This window comes from Drosophila elegans, unplaced genomic scaffold (assembly GCF_018152505.1).
Source record: "Drosophila elegans isolate 14027-0461.03 unplaced genomic scaffold, ASM1815250v1 contig_183, whole genome shotgun sequence".
Lineage (NCBI taxonomy): Eukaryota > Metazoa > Arthropoda > Insecta > Diptera > Drosophilidae > Drosophila > Drosophila elegans.
The window spans coordinates 13,073,716-13,090,815 of record NW_024545550.1 but is presented as its reverse complement, the minus strand read 5'-3'; the positions used below and the strand labels follow the sequence as shown (position 1 = coordinate 13,090,815).

General features: G+C 41.2%; 2 protein-coding genes across 2 annotated transcripts in view; both read right to left on the bottom strand.

The window, feature by feature from the left end:
* The window catches only part of LOC108141342 (protein slit), a 55,970-nt gene that overhangs the window by 27,491 nt on the left and 11,379 nt on the right, over nucleotides 1-17,100 (bottom strand). Inside the window, exon 2 of the mRNA XM_017264652.2 lies at nucleotides 13,462-13,526. The gene's annotated coding sequence lies outside the window, so the exon portion shown is untranslated. The remainder of the gene's footprint in view (nucleotides 1-13,461; nucleotides 13,527-17,100) is intronic.
* On the bottom strand, nucleotides 1,234-2,661 carry LOC108141344. Its single transcript, XM_041707657.1, has 4 exons — nucleotides 2,441-2,661; nucleotides 2,221-2,376; nucleotides 1,998-2,165; nucleotides 1,234-1,937 (listed from the first exon to the last, which is right to left on the bottom strand). Exons 1-4 carry the CDS (start codon nucleotides 2,501-2,503, stop codon nucleotides 1,782-1,784), a joined length of 543 nt encoding a protein of 180 aa, XP_041563591.1. The 5' UTR covers nucleotides 2,504-2,661; the 3' UTR covers nucleotides 1,234-1,781.

Here is a 17,100-nt window from a genome sequence, read left to right as displayed (position 1 = left end):
CTTGTGGATTTTCCAATAAATTACGCTTAAGTATGCACTTAATTCAAATAATGCCACTGGGGAGTGTGGGGCCAGCGCGACCAGATGGAGGGGTTGCCCTCGAGTGATTTGTTTTTTTGTGGCTTACACGAGATGTGGTGAGTGGTTAGTGTGGAGCGAATCCCTCTTGGGGAGGTGGACTACTCTGTTTGTCCATTGCCTATGACATGTGTCAAAATCGCTCTGCCCTGGTACGTACTTTCCCCACCCCTGGCCGAGCACAGAGATAAGCCATATCAAAGTTCTCCTTCCGCTCCTCCCGTTCCGCCCACCGAGGGATTAGGCTGAAGTCAGCGTGGCCAAAGTCAAACATGTCGAGCTGCAGATGGAGTAAATGTCAGGGGGTCTTAATCAATGGGAGCAGAAAAAAAACTGAAAATCACAATAAATACGGGGAAATTGTTGACAAAGCAGAAACGGGAAAAACAAAGTGCAAACAATCAATATGTCAGATGGAGTTGGGAGATGAAGATGAAGACCAGACAACTATTCGGAATTTGTGCCCACTCCCTGAAACAGGTTCACCCAAAACATATATGTATTTTTAGATGGGCAGCCAGCTTTGTGGGGCAAGCCAATTCGAATGCCCAGACATGAGACCCTCCATTAGTGCTCAAGTATCCAACGATTATGGATCTATAAAATGTTAAAAAATTATATTAAACAGAGACGGAATGTCAAAATCGAGACAGACCCATAATTATATTACACAGAGGATCTAAATGGTAATTATCAATAAAAAGAGAAACAATTACGGCCAGAGAACAGGAAAGATCTGTCAAATGTAACCGATAATTTCAAGCGTAGATAATCGAGATTGTATCTCTTGATGTGGGAACGGCGTTATAATCGAAAATTTACAGCACACATCAAAATATTTTCCCAATTTCCTTCTCAGCGATTCTCCATGCTGATCATCATCTTTCTTTTTTCGTGCTTTGGCATTTCCGCAGGTTAATTTTTAGTTTCCCACCCCCTCTCCCCAAGAATGTCATGCTAAGAAACATGTCGAAAAGAAAGAGTTCCGAGGTCCAAATGCTCAATGAATTGTAATACAATGAACAAGCCGGGGCAAAAAAAAAATAATAAAATCAGAGGAAAAGGCAGCACAAAGCACACAGCTCCAATAGGGACCATCGTCGACAGTTGTCCAAGCCGGAAGTGTCGCATACTTTTACGGATACACCGACTTAATTATGCGCATAAAATGTAAGAACAACAAAAACAGCATCCCCATCAAGAAGAAGGCGATGTCGGGCTTGAAATGACAAAACACAAACATTAATTGCTCCACATTCACATTCACGTTCACATTCACATTCTGATGCGGGGGCGGCGGAGGAAAATCGGATGGAAAGGGGATCCAAATGGAGGGGGGTGTACATATGCTCAGGGGACCGACTGCCGTTTTCCCCCAGGAGTTGAGTGGAAAAGAAAGCGAACAGGGTAGCGAAAGGTGCACTGCAAGAAACTGAAGAAGAAATAAATAATTTCGTTAGAATGCTTTAGAGTCTAATTACCAACTACTAACTGATGCTCATTCAGAATTTGTATTCTTTATATCCAAGTCCACTTTTTAAATTAGAACATTGATGTTTAAAAACAGTTTTGATGGACAATATCAAAATACTAAGTTCTTGACCAACTTGGTTTCGTTTATGAGCAATTGATTGAAACTCGCCACCTTGTTTGCAGATAAATTCTTCATGAAAAGTACTTATAGCCCCCATAGCTAATTTAGTTTACGTTAATGCTAAATATATTTTAAAGACAGCTCGGTTAATATTATAGGCAATCCAGTTCATATGCACCATGTACTCTCCCGGTGGAAAAGGTAGAATTTTAGTCACACGATGATTTACAGACTCCGCAGTAAGTTTATCCAGCACAAGATCATGCTAAAATACATTAAATAAAGATAACATTTTTGTGGGATTCTGTGATCAGCGCCTACTTACGTTGTAGGGACAGGAGTGATTTAGGTTTGAATATCCTTTAAAGGCATCGTAAAAGAAACTGGCAATGGGATTTGACTTCTGATTCTTGAAGAATTTACAGGCATCCACCGTTATGTTGTACAAAAAGGGCTTATATCCATTGAGTCGTTGGTAAAGTGCACCATTTACCTAGGTTACAATTTTAAGGATTCGCAAAATCCAATTTAAATATTTCGCGACATACCTTGGCATTGGTTACTGGTAGTTTTAACAATTTGACTCTGAGCGAAAAATACTTGTATGAACGGTTCACAGATTTCAAATAGCAATAGTCAAAAGTGCAAAATTCCTCATCCAATGATTCACACTTTATGTTCTTAAACTCGACCAGCGAAATTGACTGAAATTCAAGTTAACAACCTAGTAATGGAATGTAAAGCTTGTTAAAACTAAGATCTACTTACTTCACTGATCAAGTGCATGGTCAGCAAAAAACGGATCACAAGCTTTAGCTTTTGGCACATCATAGGAGACCAATGGTAATACCATAACTAAATTTTAATTGAGCGTTGCTTTGACGAACAAGCTTACACATTTAGCCAATGTCTAATGTGCTTATGGATTTTCCAGTCAAGATAGAGCTAAGCCATTTAAAATGTAATTAGAAACATAAATATTTTTTAATTATATCTATTTATTTATATAGATATATGATTAATGTGCTTCTTGGTTTTTCAGTCAAGATAGGGCTAAACCATTTAAAATGTAATAATAAACATATAAATTTTTTATATACGATGATTTGTATATATACATATAAATATGTTTTGTGTCATATTGACTTTCTAATGTTTTTTTGTTCCTATTTGGAATTCAATTGTGACAATCAAAATAACCATATGCCTTGATGGCTGATTGATCAAAGTGAGAGTTTCCAAGAAATGTTTTAGTCTTTGACCTTCTTTAATTTGTTTTAATTGAGGCTTATATTTCAGGTCCCTTTGATTAATCTGATCTGGAATACTAATTTTTCCTGCTTTTGGGCATATAATTCCTCCCCCACGTACTTGATTTTGTTCAAGAGAGCCTAACCCCGATTTTCACCCATTTTCTGTGAGTGTAATCAGAGCGACTCCATTCAGAGAAGCGGCTTATAATTTATTAATCTATGCATGGAGCCCAACAAATACTCGCACTCGACTCGTAATGCCCCTGCCCCAGCCCCTGCCCCTCCCCCTCGACTTTCCCCACTTTCGAGTGGTGGAAGGTGTCTCTTCGTCAGACAGTCCGTCGCTAGCCGTCGCCATATAGCCTGAATATACGGACCACTACATGTCACTTTAATCTCTTAGAAGTGTCACTTTTGCAGCTCTCCAAGTGTTGCTGCCGTTGATGTTGCTGCTGTTGCTCTGGATTGGGTTTTGTTTGGATGTTTTTAGGGCCCAAACAAGGGGTGAAGGGACGAAGGGGTTCGGGGGCGTTGTAAACAATGTGCTGTTATAGTTGAATTTGAATTTTCATTTTGATAAGCAACAAAAAGGCATAATCACACATCAAATTGCATGCCCAACGAGAGGGGACTCGGGAATTGGGAGTGCTAGCCAAGGCGAACCTTATGGTAATGAAGTGTAGCAGCTGTTTTTGAGTTGAATTTGAATAAAGCGAATGCAGGGGGATGGATGGATGCCCGCCTCTGATTTACATTTGATACAGAGACCGACCGAGACCCGACGACTCTACTTGAACAATCAGATTCAATTTGTGCCACGCATTCGTTTTCATTTCGTTTTCGTTTCTTGATCTGCCCCCAGCCCCAAAAAACAAGTGATGATGACGATCAAGTGTATGCCCCCTCAGCAGATTATGCTCTATTTGATTTAGGCTTGGGCTTTATTATTACTTTTTTGGTGGATTGGTGGCTTTATTATTACAATGGCGCCTCGAGTGCCGAAACGCAATCTTCATTTATCTCGTGTTTATCTTTATCTCGACTGTGTGGGCCCATCATCATCGAAATGGACAAATACAAAGCTGGGCATTATTTAGTTTGTCGCTATGTCTCGGGTTTCAACTTGTTTTCGAGGTTACCATAATAAACAGCCCCACCTGCGCCACTCGCGCACACACACTACATTTCCATGTAAAGTTATAAAATGTTTCACAAATCCATAAAAACCGAAAGGGAGAATCTGAGGCGTGCGCTGAGTCCGCCCAAAATCCCCTGCCCAATCCCATACAACCCTATACCATCGGAATCCCAGGTGCAATGCGTGTTGCAGTTGAGCTCTCTGCGACGTAGTTTTGCTTTTTGTCTCGGCTTTTGTTTTCCGCATTTCGGGTCAGGTAGAGCGAGCGTCTTCTTTTCGCCTCCCCTAAAAGCCTTCGCATTGTTCTGGCCCAGAGAAGTGAAATATGTTGCTGCGAGCAGCATGCTGCATCACCGGGATTAGGACAGGTAGGGCTGTAAATTTCACCAGCCACGAGACTCGCCCCTGGAGTCAAAAGGTTGACGAGAAGATGTGGAATGTGAGCCAGGATGTTCCATTATGGCCCTAAAGTACACGCAATCTCACCAGGAAGGTAAACAAATCATCAAGAAAATTTCATAAATTCTTGAATTAATCTTCTAACAACATAACCAAGGAAATATCCTAATGAAAATTCCCATTACACCAGAAACCATCATAATTCCTCTTCCTTGTGACACAACACAACATACTAAAATTATGGTTAAGTCGGCAAAAGCAAGGGAACCCCGCAGTTTATCTCGTAATAACAATAAAATACCATCAATGGTTCATATTTTGCCAAGGCTTAATAAAAACAACAGCATAAATGAAACATAACCACAAAGTACTGTCATTCCGTCATATGTCTGGCCAATAAAGTGGAAGTTTGTCCCCCAACCAACGCCTATGGCATAACATAAATCACGTTATTCTTTATTAATTCTTAGACGAAGCATAAAGTAAATATCTTTAAGGACTGGCAGACGCAGCAAAGCAAATAAAAATTTGACGCTCTATTAATCTGACCGGTCATAACCCATCGAACCACCCTCTTTTGGACTTTGGATCGATGCCTGGGGGAGTATGATATAAGAGGTTTATATTATTTCATTTAAAAGAGCAGAGAAGAACATTATCCAGGCACTTTCTTAGGATAATGAAAAACAAATTTGAAATACAGATCGGCTGTTATTAAACTTTTATATTTTATAATCTAATCCTAGATAAAGACCAATTATTTAAAATCGAAAAAAAGTTCCCGTTTTTGTGACTACGCTTAATGATTCGGTTAATGTCTTTATGAGTGAGTTTTTAATTGCTGGCTGTTGTTGGTTTAAAATCAGTTATAAATGAGCTTTGGTTGCGTTCGTGAAGTAGTAAAATTTTGTTTAACAAATTTAAATAAGTTTTTATGCAAATACCCAAGAATAGGGCGCTCCAAATTATTAAATGTAAATATCTTTGGACTCTCCTGTGTCCTTCTGCCTGTGTTCACCCCGCTCCCCTCCCTTTTCACTCCAACTGACGCACACGCATCGTATCAAATTTCATGGCTCTTGCATGGGTGTGCGTGGGTATCTGTGAGTATCTGTGAGTGCGTCGTAGCCAGGTTCGCCGCTTCATATCTTTTGCTCTTCACTGGCGGCGTGTTGATGACAGATTTCGGCCGTCTGTCCGCCCGACGGTTTGTCGTTTCATTTTCGTTTCGTTGAAGTCATTTTTACTCATTTATTGTCACCGTTAGTGCGTCAGAGAGTGTGTGTGTGTGCGTGTGTATATGTATATCCTTACAAGTACTCGGGAACCCTGCAGGCGGCCATCCACGGTATTGATTCCACTTCCATACCCACTTCCATTTCCCTCGCCACAGCGGGACACTCAGTCAGTCAATTGACATGACTCAACAACAGGCGAATGTCCCTGCGTTTCGCTCCCTCTCGATTCCTTCATTTTTGTATACTTATTAAATATTTAAAAGCTTTGGCCTTTGTTCCTCCAACTGCCGGCCCAGGCAAATACTTAATAATTTCATTCCGTTTCTTCAGTCGCACCGCAGGTTGCCTCCTCTCTCCATCATCCATGCCCATCCATTTAGCCTGCCCACCTTCTTTTTGACAAACTGCACGCACAAGCGGCGTTTTCAACTTTAAAATTATGGTTTGTTGCATTTTAAATACAAATTATACATCAAGGCTCTGACTCACCGAACTCGAAGCAACTCGTAACTCGGGAGGCAGTGGAACAAGTGGGTCAGGTAAGACAATGAATGGTCATTAACCGCCCTGCTCTGCAGAAAAAACCACAGAGTTTTGGTCCTAGTCCCCACGAGGGTTGCTTGAGAACCAGGGATGTTTTCTTATTTCGGCATGGATTGGAATGTTCTTTTCGCTTTTGGCAAGTCAAGTGAGTTGACGCCTTGCAAGTGTGCCTTTAAATGTCTAAAAAATGTCTGTGTGATGACCCCATTTGTGGGGTGACCCCGTCAAGTGGTGACACCTCTTCCAAAGACCATTCTTACAGTTGGCCAAATGGCTCAACTTTCTCTCCCCGAGGTTACTCCCATTCTAAGTGGGTAAAAATTCTATTCTTTGTGGCGACCCCCCGTAGAGGCCATAAAAAGTTCTCACACTTGCCTGTCAACTAACTCAAATGTTCTCATATGCGGGGGAACAAAGGAGAAGGAGAGCCCATTAAAAAATTGATCTCACCTGACCTCCAAAACGAAATAAAAGACCCAATTAGCTGCTTATAAAATTGATCTTGGCAGACAAATTGCTTTCTATAAAAGGTGGCCCCAATTTGATGACATACCTCCTTCCCAAAATAAAACGTTTTGGAGTTATCAAATTTCTTAAAAACAAGAAAACTAATAAATATTACTTCATTCTTAACAAAATTATTACATAAAAGGTGACCCCACTCTCCTCAAAATAAAACGTTTGTAAGTTATCAAATTACTCAAAAACCAAAAAACAAATGGTAATTTGTTGAAATCGAAAATATTATTTTTACTAAATTTAGCAAGTTAAGAGCTAGTAGTATCGATTTCAGAACTGATGTTCCATGTAAACAACTATTTACTTTATTTCGATATGCTCCATTATGTCCGCATTTATTATTAAATGTTATTGTTTAAGAAGGGACTGTCTGTCTATGTCTGTCTATGCCCCTCCTTTTCAAGCCCATTGCCACAGATTTCCCATATCTTTCGAGCACTCCTCGTCGTCGAGCCATCCAGGTTGCAGCTGCAGGTACACAGGGTGCAAGTGGCGCCCTTCGTCGACATGGTTATCAAAAGGGAAACCAAGGGAGTGGTCGCCATGTGAAGGCAGGAGGACAATGGAGCGAGCCGGATGAATAGAACCTAAAAGTATAATATGACAATTGTTGGAAATTTTTCAGAGAGGGGCGGGTGGGAGTGGCACTAACTATAATACTGTGTGGCCGTACCATATGCGATTGGCCATAAAGGAAATGAAAAAGAGATTCACCGATAGCCTCAGGTGGGTTCGCAAGGCGGGGATAATTGCAACGAACTGAACTGTTTGTGCAGTGATGGACTTTGGGACTGGATTAGTGGAGAGTGGTTTCCCGGCTGGCATTTGCCATTTGGCATTTAAAGTGCCAAACTTCTTCAGGGCGCTCAAGGGGTTTTTTAGAGGATGGAGGGCAGACATATTTGCAGAGCCCATCTAACACTCATTTAAGCTCAAGTCCCCCTCGGCTGGGCAACAATTCCAGGAATTTTTGTGCCCTGCGCTGCTGCAGTAGAATCAGCAGCTTCACATGGAGGCAGCACTTGCTCTCGTCCGATTTCAGCAAATATTTGCAAATTTACGTTGACTCGGGGAAGCGGGACACTGCGGCGGCATTAGCGACAACTGTCGTAGAGTGGCACTTAATGAGCGGCGACGGGAGCTGCAAGCTGCGAGCTCGGAGCTCCGAGCTCCTCTTTTACTGGCATTTCCACCGCTGTGTGCTACTGTTACTGCAGTGGCCCGCATGCCGGACTAAAACTAAAACCAGGGAAGAGAACCCCAGACAATCCAGCTGGAGTTATGCACGATGGCCATGCAATTGGCGTGGCAGTAGCAGTAGTAGTAGTAGCAGCAGTAGCAGTAGCAATAGCAGAAGCATCTGCACCAGCAAAATCTATCTTACGGATGCGAAACCTTGCGGCTGGTACGCCAGTTTCGTTTTGTTTTGCTTCGTTACATTTCGTTTCGTTTGCTGCTGTTTTGCCACAGATTCTTCTGCGCACTCCACTCGTTGTTTAGCATTGCAGTAATTTGACTTGATTTGTTTAAGCTGACACACGGACACAGATGCAGACGCAGATGCAGTAGCAGTTCAAGTTGCAGTTGAAGTTCACAGGGGGCCACTGCACTTGCCGCAATTATGCGCTTATTAAGGCAGTTCTTTTGCGGATTAAGTCATTATTGCAGATTACTTGGGCGCCACTTGAAACACTCATCTGTTTTTAATGTTTTAAACTTACGTAAACAGCCTATAAATCGCATCAAAAGAACTCATAACTTGTCGTTTTGAAAACATCATAAATGAACAAAACTTACATAAATCATAAAGTAGCACATACAAAAATTTCAGTGGCGTTTAAAGCACTTGGAGAAATAATTGAAAAAAAAAAAACAAATACAAAAATATATATTTTTTTCTAATTTGTAATTACAGTTTAAAACAACTTAACCTTTAAGCCTTTTATGTTTGTATTAAGACGCTTAAACAATAATTTAATATGCCACATGTAATCCCTGTTGAAAGATTAACTCGTACTATAATTTAATAACTCAGAGATACAACCCCTTGATAAAAAATTACCTTACTGCACCACAACCGAATTGAGTTTCAACCGCAACTTACTCAAAGTTTAAGCCCATTAATAATTTCTTATTGAATTATCGCAGTGATTAATCCCCGTCCATTTCGAATTTGGCCCAGTGTACGCCCGTTACTGGGCGACTCTACCGCCGATGACAAATGTGCCGCTGCCATGTAATCGCATTAAACGTTCGCTGCAATGTTCCAACCCCCCTTCTGCGCCCCTGGATTTTGTGCCCGTTGCATATGTTGCGCTCATTAAATTGGTATTTATAATGGCCATGGCTAAATCGCCGCCCATTTGCCACGCCCCGCGCTTAGTGTGGGGTATTACGAGTACGTCTCTCGTCTATGGGTATTACGTGCAGCCAGTTGGATGATGATGATGGCAATCATCATAATTTTTCGGCTGCCGCTGCGGAGAAGCACAAAAAGCGCAAATCGATGGCTTTCGAAAAGATAGAAATTGGTGGACGACGAGCCTGCAATTGACAATCTACTACAATCGACAGCGTCTAGGCAAATTGCGAAATTAATTAAATTTTAGCACAACTTTCGAACGGTACAAAAACCCAATGGTTCGTTGGATGTTGCTGTTGCTGTCATTGCTGTAGTTGTTGCTGTTGCTGTTGCTGCTGTGCGTTGATTGCCGCTCTGCGGTTGTTGCGGTCGCTGGTCGAAAAAGGGGCAACCACCGAGGAGCAGCGGGAGGACCTGAGTGGACCGAAGTGGGGAAAAGAGCTAGGAAAAAAGGCAAAAGCCGATGAAACCCAAGCCAAGCGGCTCCACGTTTTAACATTTCTCGTACATGCAAGTGACAAGGCAATATCCGTCACGCAAACAACAGCAGCAGCAACAGCAGCAGCAACACCAGCAACACCCTGACCAGCAGCAACAACAATGGTAATCTGGAGCCCGGTGTACAATGGAAAGAATCGCTTCTACCAGAACAGGTAATTGCCTCTGAAAAGCCTTATGACATGGTGATTTTTAAAACTCAACGAGTAGGAGTTCTTTTCAAAGGATTAATAAGGAGCGGAAAATAACCACAAATAATTGAGAACTTTTTATTTTTGAGAACAAAGAGGGTTTTAAGAGTAGTATCTATTCAAAGACAAGAATTAACATTTAAATTCGTTTAAATGGCATACGAATACGATAGTCCAATCTGATGGTATCTGGCATACCTTTAAAGGTTTGTGGTTTAAATTTATAAAAATTAGCGTTTAAATGAGATATTTGTAAATAAAATTGACCTTGCTCTTAAGCAATCTATAAAACTCAATTAGTAATCTTCCTTTACAATATTCCGAAAATATGCATGCATAATTAAGTACTTTTTGATCTCAATAATACGATTTTGGTTAAGCTATTCCGTTTGAATTACAATATAAATAGCACTAGCTTTAACATCTAAACAAGACGGTTATTATAGTTCGTTTAAGGCCCTAATTTCAGAGCACATGTCAAAGCAATTAATGCTAATCATTATATATGCAATCCATAAAAACCAAGCACATTAATCTGGAAATTATTATTCATTTTGCTCAAATTACCATCTCAGCTTTGTAGACATCTGTTGCCGGGCCTAATAAAACCCATTTCTCATCCAGAAATTATTCGGCAGTACATAGATCAACTCGGCACATAATCAACAACTTGCTGTGGACATAAAGATTGCCTCATAATCGAACCTAATATGTGGGACAGCGATTACCCGAAACGACAGGCGATAAGTAATTTCCACCATCTGGACAACAGTGTTTGCCTGTTGGCCAGTTACATATGTAAATGCGATGCGAATGGCCGAATGGCGATCAGGCCCCCGAAAATTATTGGCCATTAAATCGGCAATCGTTACCACTGTAACCTGGGTATCGGAAAAGGGGGTTCGGGTTCGAGTTCTCTACGTGGACTGGCAGTTTGTCCTGTGTTGTTGTCCACGGAGTGGACGACTCTACGGCTCTGTGGCTTTGGCAAAAAATTATTATTCATCGCTTGTATAACAACAACGTCGCTGCTTCGGTCAGCGCAGCAGTCGCAGTCGGCGCACGAGTTAATTACGGTCCATTAGACTGCACAAGGGGTGTTTATTACCACATCAGTGGGCGCCGCCGCCAACGCCATCAGCCATCATTCCATTTCATGCCAGGAATGGGCAACATGGAACAAGGAGCAGGACATCGAAGCGAGCGGGATGCGGCCACTTGGATGGCTAGCTGGAAATTGTTGAGCGCTTCAAATCGCTGGACATGAAATCAGTTAGAAAATCTGCTTTGACATGGAAATTCCACTCCACTCCGTCGCAGGAATCAAGCGACAGGCCATGTCCTACTGCTACGCTGATCCTTGCACAGAAAAAAACTACAAGAACCATGATAAAATATGGTTTTATTTATTTAAATAACTAGTACTGTACTCATATTTCTGAATTAGTTTCCTGTTCTTTTGTTGTTTTGACTTGGTTTATTTTACAAACCATATATAACATTTTCAGCACAGGAAAAAAATAATCAATCAAAAAGAGGTTCTATTTATTTTTATGACTTCTAGTGTACTATATAAATATCTGAATTAATATTTATGTAACTTTTATGCTTTGTTTTTTGCCATATACCATAATAACATTTTCTGTTAGCATACTCCAATGTTTATATATATCTAAAGAAGAAGTATGGCAAGATATTATCAAATTTAAAGCCTCTCTATGAACCTATAAAGTTTTCATTTCGAATGTGGAATTTTAGGACTTTCTTCTTTTTCATATTTTACTATTTCAACTAAATGCTGTAGAGACTTTCCTTCTTTATTATTTAGCTACATATTATTACCCCATTTCTTTCGGTGCTTATTTTTTGTTGCTTGAAAGGTTCGACGCACTTTTGTTGGTTTTATCCTACTTTTTGCCTGCGTTTTTAATTAGGACGCAGGCGCCGAACAACAGGAACGGCGAACGACGAACGGAAATCGGACAAAGGTTAGTGGCAGCAATCAGAGTTGGCATTGTGTACAGCCCTCTCGCTCGCTCCCTGTGTATCTGTCCCGCTCGCTCCAGTGGGAGCCCACCAGCCTGGCGACAAAATTTATTAAAATATTACGCAAGGTTGGGCAGTCAGTCATGGGTTGCTGCCCTGTTGTTGTTTTTGCTGGCTGGTCCGCACAGCAGAAAAGTTTTCCTCGCTTTTCCGGAGGTTCTGGGTCCTGGGTGGGGGGGGTGAAAATATTTTCAACAAATTTAGAAGAGCGGAAATTGCAAAGCATTCAAAGCGAGTTGAGTCGCAGAAGTCGAGTTATTTGTGCAAGGAAAAACTTTTGCCTTCAGTTAGAATGCGAATTGTGGGTGGTTTTCCCTTTCTATCCCTGTTTTCCTTCTTTTTTTTTGGGTGGCAGGGCGGTGAGTTGAGTTAAGTTGGTTTTAGTATTGCAGCGTCGACACAAAAAATATAAAGTTCGCGTTGTTTACATAACAAAGGCCAGCGAAAAGGGGTTGGAGGTGGCCTGTCAATTTGTGCATTGGAATTCGACTAAGGCAGGGGCAAAGGAGGTGGGTGCCAAAGAGAACACACACATAAATTGAAGTTTTATTGTTGCTGCCGGGGCCATAAACAAAGTAATTAAATGCAAAAGCCAGGCAGCCAGACAACAACACACGAAAAGGCAAGCTGCAATTAAACAGTAGAAGAAATGATTCTTTTCGGATCGCCTTCACTGCCTTTTCTCACATGTGCCAAGCCAAGCAAAAAATCTGCACAAAAAAACAGAAAATCAAAACAAAAGCTGCGCAAAAAAAAGGAATCTGCAAATAAACAGACTGAGCTAATTGAAGCAGCTGCGCCGCCAGCGTCAGACGTTGACCGCCTCTGGTCCTCTGGAGAAGCAGACACACTATATAGTACTCTATATAGAGACACACACATTCCGACCCCACCACTTGATGTACGATCATCAGGGTCCTCAGGCTGCTTTTCCTCTTAATTGGCAACAAGTGACAAGATTTTTTCCTGTACAACTTCTTTGCTTTTTTTCTCCGTCGCTCAACTGCTCAAATATATTTGCTCATGATGTGGGCAGGTGTGAAGACTTGTTAAACAAACCAACTAAAAAACAACCATGAGCGAGAGAAAAATGTTAAATGGTTAAACGCTAATGGAAATGGCGTCTAATTGCTGGAAGGGGAAACGTTCACGTTCGCTGTTGTATTCACAACTTTGTTCGTTAAGTATTCCATAAATCCAAGTGTGGGCGAAGGAGGAAGAGTGACGAGTGTGAGACAATGTTTAGCATGGCATAATTATCCGCTACACGGGAAAAGGGGGTGTGGGAATCCCCTAAAAAAGTGACGGGGAGTTGCACAACACACAGGCAAATTACCGGACAAAGTCATTTATCGAGTCAAAGGGAACTGTTCCCAGGAAAAATGTCTGCAATACTCTTGGAAAAATTAAATCGAGTGAAGAGAGAAAAACGTAGATAATGGCAGAGCAGGAAGTATTGAGATGTTTATGACTTAGAGTTATTACAAAGACCAAATCATCCAACAAAGTTCTTAAATTCGAGTGTAGGCAAAAATAAATCACCTTTAATTTATAATTTATCTTTAGGTAAATGACAATTTCCATATGCTTGTTTACACTCACGGTTTTTGAACCAAAACTTCTGCCACTTCAACCAGTCGTATTTATGTCCATTATCTTCAACATACCTGCAAATAAATAAGAAAGAATAAGCATTTTAGTATTCCACATAGTCTCAGTTATAAATCATGCTAAGGAAAAAAGGAAATGTATGGAGAATGCAGGCATATCTTTTGGCCAGACCAACACAATTCCTCAAATCTGCTCAGTAAGTTTAATTTATGTGGCAGCTTTAGTATGAGCCTTTAATCTCTTACTCTTCGGATTATAAAGTGGATATTCCCGCCACAAGTTAGCCGCATTCTAAGCACACTGAGCTGCAGCCAGCAGCAGAAGTCGGATAAAAATAAGAAAGGAAAGTGCTTAGCTTTTCAATTCTGCTCATTTCAGTGGCCCTGCTGATTGAGTTCCTGCCGAGACTCCTCCAGTTGCACATGGGCCACAGAGTGAGTGTGCTATAAGGTAATGGCAACAGATAAATATAACGAACCCGACTTCCCGGAATGATTTAAATGCAAAGTGTACATTTTAACACGCGGCCTGTGCCTCCTCGTTTCACCTCCTACTTTTCCGAATCTGCTACCACTCCACCTCCTTTCACTTCACTTTCCCCGCCGACACCCAATCTCATCGAAGACATTGCCGCAAATGAAGCAATTGCACACACAACCAGGCAACAAGCATGAAATACTCATGGAAAATGTCTTTGACATGTGAGCGAACTCTGGATACTCTTGACTAAGTATAACTTGTAATTTTATGTTTTATGTTGAGAAGTTGACAATCATTATGGATTTTAAATTGTAAAACTGACATTTTTCGAGTTTTATGAAATTATTTTAAAGTTTCAAATTCATTTTGTAAAATATCATTGATTTTATTTCGCAAAATCAAATTTTTATTGTTCTATAGGCTATGTGGGCAATATACTTGCATTTTAAAATTTGGTGGTAAGTATTTTAGCATTTAAAAACTTCGGTATTTTCTTCAACTTTAAGAAAACATGTTAAATAGACTTCAACTTTAAATCAAGCATCCAATTATTATACAACTTGAAATCCTCCCTGCCGGTAGCCACAATGAGGGTATGCGATGAGGAAGCAAGTGTAATCCCCTCGTGGATTTGCTGGATTGCTGGATCGCTTGAGGAGGATGGTGATAGTGGTGGTGGTGGCGTCAGTCGTCAGAGTGTTTGTTGCACAGGGCTATGCCAATGCCGATGCCGCTGCAACTGCAACTGCATCAACGACAGGCGCAACAACAAAACATAAATTCCAATGAAATAAGTTGATTTATGCTGCTGCGCGCGCCGTGAGCTGACAGCCGCAGAACTCCGGAACCCGAACGCTAGAACTCCAGAACCAAAAGCAGCTCCACCAGCACCACTAGCACCTCCATCTCCTCGTTCCTTCACCATCCCTCCTCCTCCTCAGTCCACCCAGAAAGGGGCAACAAGCGGCACGAGGTGAAGTCGGAGTCGGAGTCGGAGGAGACCATCATCTGGTTTTCGGGGGCCGGGCACCAGCAGCAGCTCATATGCCATATTTTTCATATACACGACGATATATACTATCTTGAGGAACATTTCTCTTTTGCCTTAACCCCTATGCTGCCCCTCCTGGCCCCTTAACCCTACATCTGCTGACGTGCGGCATGCAAGAGTCAAAAATAACTAAAAAATAGAAAATGAATTCCCTCACTGACGATGGTGTGGCGGCATTGGGGGGCGTGGCACTTGGCGTTGATTGAATTATATTTTGTGCACCGGATAGCATAAAAACCAAATGTGCGCCTACAATTTGTTGTTGTTGCTGTTAGTTTTTGCCTTTGCACAATCAAAAAGCTTAAGCAAGTTTATTTCATTCGTTCTTGTTTTTTTTGCTAGGGATGGAAATCGTGACACGAAATTATGCCAAGCATGTCAGGCGATAATAATTTATTTAACTGAATTTATAATTAATTTATGGCAATGCGTGGACATTAATTTTCGGAAAAGCCAAATCGCAAAGCAGTCTTTGATTACAGTGAACTTATTAAAATTTAAGTGTTTCTTTATTTAATTCAAAGCAGTTGTTTTTTATACTGTTGGTTAACATATGTTATGTCTTTATACTGATATATTGTTAAAATTCTTAAACCATTTCATCATCTTCATCTTTTCATTCGCACTATGTTGTGTTAATAAACTTTTCTCCGTTCTCATCTCTAAAATTCTGCCTTTTTAGTCCACGCCATGTTTTTAGGGCCTTTATTTTATGAGCTTTTAACCCAAAACACAAACATAAGAACCAGAACGGGGCGTTTTCGACCCATCAGCATCATCAGAAACACATTTCCCACGCGCATGTTGAAATATGTTTGATAAATTCGCTTCATCTTGGTGCTCTGATTCCCATTCTCCTGCTGCTGAAAGCAATTTCCCTCCTCCAAACCAAGAAACAGAAGTCCAGACGGATACCGCGAGCAGACAAGGCTAATTCGGTGAGGCCAGGGGTCAAATAATGCATTTTCCTCATTAGACAGTCTCGGTCTTTGATGTTCTCCTACAGCCACGCTAACATATACGCCTTTATATTACACCCCGCATACCAGGCATTTTCATTTTCATTTCAAGTGATTTGCATTTCCCATCGATGACCTAAGCTTTGATTCTCTTTCTGCACAGGAAAAAAACTGGTTTACGAGTATTGAAAAAGACATACACATTATATTTTGTTTATATATTTCTTTACCATTTAAATATCTATTTATCTAAAATCAACATGTTTATAGCTTTTCCGCCTATATCAGCTAAAGTTTGGTGACACACATAGAGAGCGAGGTTTTTAAAATTAATTATTTGAAATTTTGTTAGGAAACATAATGACGCAATAGAGACATTATGAAGGAAGAAGCCGCAAATGACTAATTGTGTGGTTCTTGTGGTTGTCAGTATGTCTCGGTCTCTTTGCGGAATCTTTGAGCTTGTTCTTAGAGGCCGCCTCATAAATTCTTGCTGGCCAACGAATTGCCATTCATGTCGTGCACTGTGCGCATGGGCGGCAGGTTTAGGGGGGAGCAAGGGGGTTCGCAAGGTGCTGGGGACAGGGCAATTGGTCTTTTTTTCTTTCGGCTCGACGGCTGTCGCTGCCTTGTCGCTTTCTGAGCCGTGTGGCGTGCACCTGCGCGATAAGATAAGATGTGCCAGGTGAGGAGGGGGATTCGAGATTGGGAGCTGAAGTTCCAGGGAGTACTGGCCATCTTGTGGTGGCATGCGGCTTGTAAGTAGCTTGCCTTTGTCTATTCCTCAATGTTGTTTAACGTTGTTATTGTCTGCCTCTGGAAAAGCGAGAAAAAGTGAGGGAAAAAGGGGAGCACCGGTGGTGGGTGGTGCATTGTTGCTTCTCGGAAATGTTCGCCAAGGGAATTGTGTGTGTGTGTGTGTCTTTGGGTATATAACAAAATTGGGGAATTGAGTCAAGTCCAAGAAAAGATGTCCAAAATGAAAAGGATGAATTTGCCCAGAGCAAACGAAGGGGAAACATAAAGCAGACAAAGCCAGGCTCCGAGAGCATGAGGAAAAGCAACGAAAATGCTACAATAGAACAACAGTTTCTCAAGGAAATTTCCCTCGGATGTCTGGCCATTGAGAGGAAATCAATC

Bases quoted from the DNA above. Each gene is read 5' to 3' on its own strand.
- LOC108141344 (XM_041707657.1), bottom strand. From the start codon at position 2,503: ATGATGTGCCAAAAGCTAAAGCTTGTGATCCGTTTTTTGCTGACCATG. The intron at 2,377-2,440 runs GTAAGTAGATCT...CTTGAATTTCAG, and splicing joins CCATGCACTTGATCAGTGAA to TCAATTTCGCTGGTCGAGTT. The intron at 2,166-2,220 runs GTATGTCGCGAA...ATTGTAACCTAG, and splicing joins TACCAGTAACCAATGCCAAG to GTAAATGGTGCACTTTACCA.